We start from the raw sequence: 12221 nt of genomic DNA on the forward strand, positions 1-12221 counted from the left end.
CATTGAGGCACATTAAGAAACTTCTCCAATAACTAAGTACTGCTAATCCTGCTATTTTTCACACGCAGTGCAGGATTAAATCCTGTAGAGGCCATAAGGTAGTCGTCGAAATTTCAGGACCCCTTCCCCTCGCAAATTATCTCCTAATATGTTTTTTGATTTTACCAACCAACAATTTTAATAAACCAATTTTATTACACAAAACTAAACATTAACAATTATTAATGTTAAACAAAAATTAATTGGAAACAAGCTTGATTGTAATTTTTTTTAAAGATCAAATGAATATTAGTTTGATGCGTTGTTGCGGGCCCCCTGAAAGGAATAGGGCCCATAGGTCTTTGACTATTTGGTAATCCGGAACTATGCATACAGAGCTAGAGGTTGGCCTGACTTTATTTACTTGGTATAGGGCAAAGAAAGGGGTGCCACCTAAAGAGTCTTTTGGGCTTTAAAAACTGAGGGTGAGACAACAAAAAGGTGGGTAGTGGCAGAGGATGGGGCATGTCAAAATAGGACCTAAATAGTATTAAGAGTGAAAGAGTTTGAGAAGTATTTTATTTGCACGGCTAGGATGGCCATTCGGTGAAAGACAGTCATCATAACAATGCCTGGATGGAAAGGCTACTGTACTGACATACTAGTGGGCACAATTGAATTGGTTCAGGCATGGTTGGAAAGTTGTAGAAAACATGAAAGTGAAGGAGGAGGTCATGCTACCTGCAATGCAAAACAGTAATGAAAGAGTGAGGATGCCCTTTAAGAGAGGTCTACATATGGACCATCATGCATTGGGATGCAGTCAAATTGGAGGAATGGGACCAGCAGTGTTATAGGGTTAAACATCACACACTTACCAGTCTAACTTTTTTAGTTCCTTATTTATATCCTGGTTGAAGGGTTCCCGTCGTTGAGCCCCAACTAAGAAATCCCGAGCTCGCTTGTATTCGGTCAAAGCTAAGCAGGCCTGAAGAAGAGAGAACGGAAATACATTTTAAAAATGGTGGGCATCAGACAGCTAACGTTACTTATCTTTAACAAAAATTTCTTCAGTGCTGGCTTCTTCTTAAGGTACACATCGACGACAGAACACTCTGCTGCTGTACAGACTTTTAAAATCATATTTTATGCTATGAATTCAGGCTTTTTTTGTACAGCTTTAAGTCATTACATTTTAAATAATGCAACCAGAGGATAGGAGATCCTGCCTATTTGGCCTGACTGAAAACCGTGATAAACAGGTGTAAAAACTGAAGCTTGGAGGAGGAGAAGGGGCAGACATTAAAATTGCTTAAGGAGAGGTACATAGCTGCCAAGGTTTCAGATTGCAATGTGTGACATTTTCATCATTTCAGTGAAATTAAGAGTGACAGTTCACCACTATGAGTGACTCTTTCTCATTAGCAAAATCAAGCAATTAAGACGAGGGAAACATACATTTCAGAAATTACACCCATTTGATCAACAAGAACCCCCAAGAAGATATTACAACTGTTGCAAAGCACTAGAAATAGAAGGGGACTAACCACCTTATTCATGCCACATGATTGCGAGGTGCAGACTACAGGAAGCCCCCAAGCGCCACATTCTGAAATATCAGCATGTTTATTTACAGGCGGGCTGCTCGCTACCGGTCTAATCAGCGCTCAATTAAGAGAACTTGGGAAAATTACACAGCCGAGGATTTGCCTAATGCAGAAAAGCCAAAAAACCTGTACTAACCGGCCTTCCAGCTGCGTACGCTCAACAGATCGATGCGTGCACCGCGGAAGCCTGGGAAGCAGGCTCTGGCTGAGGAGGGCTGCAGGCGCATCCTCAAAACCCCTAAACACAATGTATTCCTAAAACCTTGCCTGGAATCAAAGCTCCTTGTATACAGTTTTATTACTATTTCACGTTTGGATGTTTCAGCATGTTTGAAACTCGGTTGCAGTGAAAATGTTTTCATGTGTGAGGAAATGCGTGTACTTCCCTAGTGCAAATTCTAAACAACTTGTTGCAAAGTGTTTAGACTACATCTAGTGTTGGCTTGTGCGGTTTTAAGTCTCGCGTGCGTTGCAGGGCAGAGCCCTGCTCCGCCTCCACAAGAGATTTTGTAGCAGAGGATTTTCAGAAGTGGGCTTTAAGCCCCGCCCCTCATTCCCATTGGCCGCGTCACTATTTATGTTAAACGGTGGCCTGCCATTGGAAATGAAGTGTTTTGGTTGCCTCCCTTTAGCTTGCGATCTGGACTCGGTGGGCTGCTTCACGGCTGTCGTGAAGCACATTCTTATCTTTATGGGGCCATGTGTTTAAACTTATTTAAATTTAGAGATGCACTCCCTTCTAATTTGCTTTACACTTTCAACTATATATTCACACTGTTTAAACTACTTATATCCAGCGTGCTGCAGGGGTAACACGTTTGTCCTTTCCGTGTCAAAAACTGAACCTCCCTACCTCGAGACCTTAGGTCCCGACCCCTACGCACAATTGCTACGAGGATTTACCAATAATTTACCATCAACATTATAAACACATTGAAACCAAAAATAATTTGCTTAAGTTTGAACATTTATTTCGACACCATAAATATTCATTAGTTTGAATTTTTTAGTAGATCATGAAACACAACTTGAATAATATACATTTCAAAATGTCATTTGTACATGAAAAAAATTCATTCAAACAATTTCTTCTGTACTTTCTTGGAGATGCTCTATGCATTTCGGGTCACACCGGACCCTTCATCAGGAGCAAGTACCATCTAAAAAACAATATCACACAGCAATGAGCATTATATACCAACTGGAGCATATAATGTGTCTACATTTTTCAATAGAACAACATGCTTTAGTAAATTTAAAATGACTTGTAGTGTATGCTACCTCGTGAAAATGCCCTTCACCTCAGTGCTCAAAGCAAACCAAACTTCCTAGTATATGCTTACTTAATCCATCCTAGATAGTACGCTCGTAATCTGTAAAAAAAGAACCATTCAGTAAAAAGAACCTGCATCGAGAAGGTGCATCTAGCTTTGTGATACAAAAAATATATCTGTGGCCTTGCCTTCAGGACTTACCGAAGGACTTCAATAATCTAATGCCTGCTGCAGAACTTCTCAAAGAAACATTCGTCTTCCTCAACGCCCAAGAAGGGATCAACAATCGTAAACCCTGGAACGACAATTCCGATCAGACTGTTGTCAAACCTCCGCTTTAAAAAACAACTCAAACGCACAAAGCTTCTGCTATCGTTAAAATTTACCAGATCTTCCACCTGCTGACTTCGCAACTCCGCTTGCTTGTGCCTCCGTGTAATACAACTCCATGACCTCTGCCTGTGCGTAGGAACTAATACCGTATCTCGAGCTGCTAACAGAAAAGACGGACTACTCTTCCGGCTCTCCACAGGCCGCCATTAGTAAATGGTGTTAAATGGTGTTAAAGGTGATGAAAACAGGCTGCATTTCACTTGAAACGATTCTAAATGCCCTAAAAACTCTTCAAAAAACGGCAACTTCTCCACGACCATAAACCTCAATACTAATTGAAATCAAGACCTATAACGTGCCCAACCCTAATAAAATCGACCTAATTTTTTTTTTTTTTAAACTTTATTGTTCACAGCCATGAACAATGACCTGACGCCTCAAAAAAGTGACACAAAAACACTATACATGCACCAAAACAAAACGTGGAAGTGTAGGGAAATTGAAATGAACTTGCATGTTGGTTTGAAATTTTCAAAGTTCTCTATACAACATTATAACAACATATACAATATATATACATAAGTACTGATCAACGGTATCCACAATAATTAGCAAATTTACAAGAAACAAGATAAATCAATCCTTTCATTTAATCCTTTCGGCTCTTGGGTACCCAGTTTTTTTATCCAAAATATTTCTCGCTGAAGGAGGGATCTGGTACGATCCGCACCTTCAGGGAGAACTACCTGGTCTAACACTGACAACTGCAATTGGGATATACTATGCCTTTCTTGTGTCCAGTGGGACGCCAGACTACTCTTCATATTTTTATTTCTTATGGTGCTCTTGTGTTCTGAAATTCGCACTTTTAATTTTCTCTCTGTCTTGCCTACGTAGACTTTCCCGCAGGGACATTTTATGTAATAAATCAGGTTCATGGAGTTACAATCTGAGTTATGATGTAATACAATTTCTTTGCCTGACAAAGGATGATGTATGATATTTCCAGTAATGACGTTACTGCAGTGCACGCAATTTGCACATTTTTTCATTCCTCTACTAGCTGTAATTTCCTTTTTGTGAGTAGAAAATTTCAAGATTTCTTTGAGATTTTTAGACCTTGTGAAGGCGAACAAAGGTTTGACATTAAATAAAAATCTGATTCACTTTCCAAAAGAACCCAATGACGATTGATTATGTTCTTAATTTTTTGGGTACTAGTATTGAATTTGGATACAAATACATGCCTTTCTTTCTTTTCCTTTGGTTTCTGAATCAACAAGTTTTTACGTTCCATGGCATGAATTCGTTTGTTTGCCTGTTCAATAATGTTAATAGGATATCCTCTTTCCTCATACTCATACATACATACAGGCAACAGACAGAATCTTGAGAGAAAACTCCTACAGTTGAACACGTATGATGAAAATATACAATTCACTCATGACATAAGTGATTCTCAAATACCGTTTTTGGATGTTCTAGTAAAGATTGAAGATCAACAAATAATTACATCTCTTTATAGAAAGGATACTGATGTTAACAACGCTCTTAAATATCAAAGCTTTCATCCACCAAGCTTGAAGAAAAATCTTCCTTTCTCTCAATTCATGAGATTAAAGCGTATATGTTGTGACAAAAATGATCTGGAAGCTCAATTAAATATTCAAGCACAAAAGTATGAGGAAAGAGGATATCCTATTAACATTATTGAACAGGCAAACAAACAAATTCACGCCATGGAACGTAAAAACTTGTTGATTCAGAAACCAAAGGAAAAGAAAGAAAGGCATGTATTTGTATCCAAATTCAATACTAGTACCCAAAAAATTAAGAACATAATCAATCGTCATTGGGTTCTTTTGGAAAGTGAATCAGATTTTCAAGGTTTATTTAATGTCAAACCTTTGTTCGCCTTCACAAGGTCTAAAAATCTCAAAGAAATCTTGAAATTTTCTACTCACAAAAAGGAAATTACAGCTAGTAGAGGAATGAAAAAATGTGCAAATTGCGTGCACTGCAGCAACGTCATTACTGGAAATATCATACATCATCCTTTGTCAGGCAAAGAAATTGTATTACATCATAACTCAGATTGTAACTCCATGAACCTGATTTATTACATAAAATGTCCCTGCGGGAAAGTCTACGTAGGCAAGACAGAGAGAAAATTAAAAGTGCGAATTTCAGAACACAAGAGCACCATAAGAAATAAAAATATGAAGAGTAGTCTGGCGTCCCACTGGACACAAGAAAGGCATAGTATATCCCAATTGCAGTTCTCAGTGTTAGACCAGGTAGTTCTCCCTGAAGGTGCGGATCGTACCAGATCCCTCCTTCAGCGAGAAATATTTTGGATAAAAAAACTGGGTACCCAAGAGCCGAAAGGATTAAATGAAAGGATTGATTTATCTTGTTTCTTGTAAATTTGCTCATTATTGTGGATACCGTTGATCAGTACTCATGTATATATATTGTATATGTTGTTATAATGTTGTATAGAGAACTTTGAAAATTTCAAACCAACATGCAAGTTCATTTCAATTTCCCTACACTTCCACGTTTTGTTTTGGTGCATGTATAGTGTTTTTGTGTCACTTTTTTGAGGCGTCAGGTCATTGTTCATGGCTGTGAACAATAAAGTTTAAAAAAAAAATGTTTTAGGTCGATTTTATTAGGGTTGGGCACGTTATAGGTCTTGATTTCAATTGGTATTGAGGTTTATGGTCGTGGAGAAGTTGACGTTTTTTGAAGAGTTTTTAGGGCATTTAGAATCGTTTCAAGTGAAATGCAGCCTGTTTTCATCACCTTTAACACCATTTACTAATGGCGGACGGTGGAGAGCCGGAAGAGTAGTCCGTCTTTTCTGTTAGCAGCTCGAGATACGGTATTAGTTCCTACGCACAGGCAGAGGTCATGGAGTTGTATTACACGGAGGCACAAGCAAGCGGAGTTGCGTAGTCAGCAGGTGGAAGATCCGGTAAATTTTAACGATAGCAGAAGCTTTGTGCGTTTGAGTTGTTTTTTAAAGCGGAGGTTTGACAACAGTCTGATCGGAATTGTCGTTCCAGGGTTTACGATTGTTGATCCCTCTTGGGCGTTGAGGAAGACGAATGTTTCTTTGAGAAGTTCTGCAGCAGGCATTAGATTATTGAAGTCCTTCGGTAAGTCCTGAAGGCAAGGCCACAGATATATTTTTTGTATCACAAAGCTAGATGCACCTTCACGATGCAGGTTCTTTTTACTGAATGGTTCTTTTTTTACAGATTACGAGCGTACTATCTAGGATGGATTAAGTAAGCATATACTAGGAAGTTTGGTTTGCTTTGAGCACTGAGGTGAAGGGCATTTTCACGAGGTAGCATACACTACAAGTCATTTTAAATTTACTAAAGCATGTTGTTCTATTGAAAAATGTAGACACATTATATGCTCCAGTTGGTATATAATGCTCATTGCTGTGTGATATTGTTTTTTAGATGGTACTTGCTCCTGATGAAGGGTCCGGTGTGACCCGAAATGCATAGAGCATCTCCAAGAAAGTACAGAAGAAATTGTTTGAATTAATTTTTTTCATGTACAAATGACATTTTGAAATGTATATTATTCAAGTTGTGTTTCATGATCTACTAAAAAATTCAAACTAATGAATATTTATGGTGTCGAAATAAATGTTCAAACTTAAGCAAATTATTTTTGGTTTCAATGTGTATATAATTAATGTTGATGGTAAATTATTGGTAAATCCTCGTAGCAATTGTGCGTAGGGGTCGGGACCTAAGGTCTCGAGGTAGGGAGGCCATGAGTTTAAACACATGGCCCCATAAAGATAAGAGATCCCCATGGTCTGGCGCAATCCTCTTTTGCTTTCGGGACTGCGCTTGTTTTTTTAATTACGAGAGATTTCAAAAGCGCAAGAGCTGTTCAGTCTATACGTGTCGTTGGGAAGGGGCTAAGGCACTCTTTATAAGCGGGTTGGAGAGGCATTTACTGAACCTGGTATTACTGCTTTTCGGAATTACGGCTTTTGATGATAAAAATCACATCCTCTGGATACATTTGACATTTGTCAGCTTGGAGGGGATGCCTGGCGCTTTTACGAGCAAATTTAGTGCAATAACGCCCAAAACTGCATTTCATTACCTATCATAGGGTGGGGGGGCGGCGGGGAAGGGAGAGTAATTGGGTGTTATTTATGGCACCCAATAAATTCCGAGACAGCAGAGTCTAACTTTATCGTGTGCAATACACGTTACACCAATTGCTGGTCCACGCGTTAACTTCTGTAAAGTCTCAGGAGCCCCACTTAAACTTCAGGGTTACGGACTTTCAGCGCTCTGGACCGGTCTAGTGCTGTCCATGGTGCTGAATTCTTTTAAGTTTATATTTGTGCATTGTATCGTATGAGAGGTGCTCTTTCCGAATGAACTGATGAGCTGAAACCTGAACTTATCTGTGCCCCAAGAGCAGGGCCAGAGCGCAAAAGCAAGTCTCTTGAATATCTGAAGGCTTAAACATGAGAAACCACCACTCTTTGTATCTTTCACTGTGCTCTCACGTGAGCTGATTATTGAAGTTTGTTTGAGGCACTGACTGGCGCGTTTGTTGTTGGTTAATCATTGCTATGTGATGTCTTGAACACAATCTTCACCCCAACTCGCACAAGCTAGGCCTGGACTATTGGACACCGCTCTCCAGCGCAATTCAGGAAGCCTGGAGCCCGAGCCTCCCTTGTGATAGCCGTCACCCTGCTCCGGAAGGAAGACACCAGCTTTTGGACTGCTGGGTGGGCCCTGCTGCTTCAGCCTGTCACCATCTCTCCTTCCACTCTCGTCCCTCTTCCCTCCCTCTATTGCCCTTCCCTGCTCTCACCTTTACCTAATTTTTCCTTTTTTTTCTTTCTACCCCTTTCCCTCGTCTTTCTCTTGCTTTCCTTGTCTCACACATCTCTCTCCATATCTACCTCGTTACATCTATCCATGTCTCTCCCGCTCTCTTCCATTTGTTCATATGTCGTCATCTGCCAATCTTTCTCCCTACCTCTTCGTTTTTTGTACATCTAGCCCTCAAACCAAATTCCCGTCTCCCCGTGCCACCTCCTTATTATCCATCAACCTCTCGCCCCACCTCTTCCTCTCTTTCTCCTTGTTTTTTCCCCCTCCGTCCCCCTCTCTCTCCATCCCTCCACCCTCCCTAACAGGCCCTCCCTGCCTTCTCTATCCCTTCGGTGGCTTCCTTTCGTGGTTAAGGATTGCGGTATTTTCCACACCTTGGTTAGCCTCTGCTCCTGCGGTGTCTCTTACTGTGTGGATGCAGCTGTATTTATTCTCCAGGTTCACATCGCTCGAGACCCCTGGGTAAAAGTGCTGCGTATAAATTAACATTTGCTGCCTCCGCAGCCCCTCGCCTCCCCGCTACATGCTTTGCAGGTTTCTCACCGTTTCTCTGGATCCCTTTATCACATTTCAGTCCCTCTCCTAATTACTGCATATTTTGGCCTTTCTGCTTTGCTCTCTCTTTTGTTCGCCTTCTTCTCTCTTTCTGTTGTCTCTCTTGTTTGTCTTCACGCTTGATTAATCTTTGAACAACTTCAATTGTCTTTTTGAGAGAAGACATTTAAAAATTTTATGCCTAGAATTTTGGAAGGATTTTCACTTATTTTGTGGGCTTATTGCCTATTTTGTGGGCTTATTGTCTCATTGTGAAATTGACGCATAGAGAATTGATGAGTAAATATTTTTGTGCACAGTTTTGCACTTTGCACCGATTTGAAGCACAGTTTGATTTGGTGGGGTAGCAAGAGCTTTTGCCACCGGGTCGATCTCTCAGTTGGCTGCTTATGACGGCTGTGCAGGTAAGACAGTGGGTTGTGGGGGGAAGGGTTGACAGAGGACAGTGAGCGGAGGGGGGGGGACAGACAACTAGACAGAATAAAATATAAAAAACAAGAAAACTTACCTGGCGCCCACCGCCGCCCCCCAAAAAGTGCCACCCATGGTGGTCTGCCCCTCTTCCCTCCAGCTCCCGCGGTATCTCTTACTCTGTGGATGTAGCTGTATTTATTCTCCAGGTTCACATCGCTCGAGACCCCTGGGTAAAAGTGCTGCGTACAAATTAACATTTGCTGTCTCCGCAGCCCCTCGCCTCCCGGCTACACGCTTTGCAGGTTTCTCACAGTTTCTCTGGATCTTGTTATCACATTCTGGTCCCTCCCCTTATTGCTGCATATTTTGGCCGTTCTGCCTTGCTCTCTCTTTTGTTCACCTTCTTCTCTCTTTCTGTTGTCTCTCTTGTTTGTCTTCACTTTTGCTTAATCTTTGAACAACTTCAATTGTCTTTTTGAGAGAAGACATTTTAAATTTCCATGCCTAGAATTTTGGAAGGGTTTTCACTTATTTTGTGGGCTCATTGCCTATTTTGTGGGCTTATTGCCTCATTGTGAAATTGACGCGTAGAGAATTGATGAGAGTAAATATTTTTGTGCCCAGTTTTGCACAACTGTCTTTTTGAGAGAAGACATTTTAAATTTCCATGCCAAGAATTTTTGAAGGTTTTTCACTTATTTTGTGGCTCATTGCCTATTTTGTGGGCTTATTGCCTCATTGTAAAATTGACGCTTAGAGAATTGATGAGCATAAATATTTTTGTGCACAGTTGTGCACTTTGCGCCCATTCGGAGCACAGTTCAATTCGGTGGGGTAGCTAGAGCATTTGCCACCGGGTCGATCTCTCACTTGGCTGCTTATGACTGCTGTGCAGGTAAGACAGTGGGGGCTGGGGGGAGGGTTGACTGGACGATGAGCGGGGGGAGGCGACAGACAACAAGACAGAATAAAATATAAAAAACAAGAAAACTTACCTTGCGCCCACTGCCGCCGCCCCCCAAAAAGTGCCACCCATGGTGGTCTGCCCCTACTCCCCCCAGCTATGCGTCTGGTTTGATTGTCACTCTCTCACAATTTCTGTGAAGGCCATAACTGCAAGACTCACCTACGGGATACAGCATGCTAATCTGTGTGAAGGGGGGGTGGTCCAACAATATTGTCAGAATATTATCTCTCATTAATATTGGGTTCCAAATATAATTTACCAAAATCTCACCCCATTTGAGTTAATAGAAAATCTACACCCATTGGGACAATATTTATGTAAACCTTATTTAGGATATATTATCAGACAATATTCCCCTCAGTGACATGGTGATATGCAATCATGAAGAGTAGAGCTGTACCGGTGTCCAAAAATACCCAAAACACGTTTGGTGACTTTACTCCTAATTGTTTCCAGCAAAAGTAGCAATCAAATGCAAAAACAGACTTGAATGGGTATTAGTATTGGGGTTTTGTTTTTTTCCATAACTTATTTGATTGAATTTCTGCCATGACATTGGGGTGTGTTTATGGTGTGGCTTGCCAGCACAATTGCAGACAGACAATTATGTTATGCTATAATAATTTACACTGCTCATGGCTGCCCAGGTAAGTGCTTCCCAGACCGTCAGAAGCATCAGTCACTAAAACAGGTTCTCCCACCTAGAACAGCCAAGTCTTTAACTGTTTTCTGAAACTGAGATAATTAGAGAAGCTGCTTAGGTAAATGGGAACTTTATTCCACAGTCTGGGGGCCAAGACGCGGAATTACCTACCTCCCTGTCTAGCCAGCTTGAAGCGTAGAATAGCAGCTAGGTTGAAATCAGTGCATCTTAACATTGTAGTTGGGCGGTAAAACTGCCTTAATAAACATGCATTGAAAATGCAATAGGTCTCGCTTTTGATTAAGTTAAAGCCATTTGCTTTTCTAATGGTATTGTATTCTAGCTTTGCATCATTTAGTGTATATTTGGGATATGATGTAGTTGTATTTAGTTAGAATTGTTTTGTTAGCTGTGTAGTAGTTTAAAGCATAACATTAGTAAGAAAAGAGCAGAGTTTTAGATTTGGGAGCTGAATGAATAGAAGAATAGTATGTGTGTTAATTTCGAGTAGTGAGGATTACAATAGCAGAAGGCACACACCCCCAGCACAAAGCAATGAAGATTATATGTTATATGTGTTAAAGAAGTAAAGCAGGGACAGACAAGCATATTTGTTTTCTGTGTATACTGTATTACCAGTAACTAAGCCAGGCTGGCTGTCACCCCTGTATTGACAAAGCAATGACAATAATATGTTATATGTTTTATGTTGTAAGTGGTTTTTAAAAGTGGCGAGGGAAGAGCAAATATATGTAAATATGTGCACATATCACAAATATACACTAGATAATGCAAAGCTACAATTCAATACCATTAGCCTGGGGAGTAGGCCACACTCGGCGGCACGCTGCCAGCTGCCACACAATCCACAGTTAGGCAGCGCTTCAGTTGAGACACTATGCGCAATGCATCATATGCGTAACGATATATGTCTGTGCGTTGATGCGGAGCACCACACTGAAATGAGTTAGTCTAACGCCTGAAGCGTGGTACTTGGCAGGACTTGAGGCAAAGCAAAGATGGGCCTTCTTTCTTCTCAGACTTCAAGTATGTCAGGAGTACAATGCAATGCACATAATTTTCGCGGAGGAGAGAAATAGAGAGAAGTATATAGCTCTCTCTCTTGCTAAGAAACTAAAAATCTTTTTTTCAACTATGCTATACGCTGAGCCAGCCTCAGATTCATCAGAGGCTGCTGCTATGGGCTCAATGGCATAACATTTTGAGAGAAGTAAACTTCAACAAAGATACCATGTCTGTTAAAATAACCTTGAAGTATTCACTGTTGGAACCATTCGACTTAAGGCACAATGTCAAAACATTCTAGGCTGCATAACTCTCAGGCTAAGAATAGCTTGGAGATGGCGTGGCCAGCACCATGACTGGCTAAGACGTGACTCTCTAGTGCTCCGGCTAGCTGCCTCATAATCCGACGCTCAACTTACCCCAAACTGCACCAAATTCATACCGGAGGTGCCCCTGGCGGGTCCGACCCTGGGGAGCACGCTATTTCGCGCAATTGTCCACGGACGACGACGCGGCGCCGACCAGAGG

General features: G+C 41.0%; 1 protein-coding gene across 2 annotated transcripts in view; it reads right to left on the reverse strand.

Moving 5' to 3' along the window:
- The window catches only part of FKBP6 (FKBP prolyl isomerase family member 6 (inactive)), an 875880-nt gene that overhangs the window by 79985 nt on the left and 783674 nt on the right, over positions 1-12221 (reverse strand). For both annotated transcript variants that reach the window (XM_078679581.1, XM_078679580.1), the window contains exon 7: positions 858-967. In XM_078679581.1, the coding sequence (XP_078535707.1) occupies positions 858-967 (110 nt within the window). The remainder of the gene's footprint in view (positions 1-857; positions 968-12221) is intronic.

The sequence above is a fragment of the Lissotriton helveticus genome, chromosome 3_1 (assembly GCF_964261635.1).
Source record: "Lissotriton helveticus chromosome 3_1, aLisHel1.1, whole genome shotgun sequence".
NCBI classification, from domain to species: domain Eukaryota; kingdom Metazoa; phylum Chordata; class Amphibia; order Caudata; family Salamandridae; genus Lissotriton; species Lissotriton helveticus.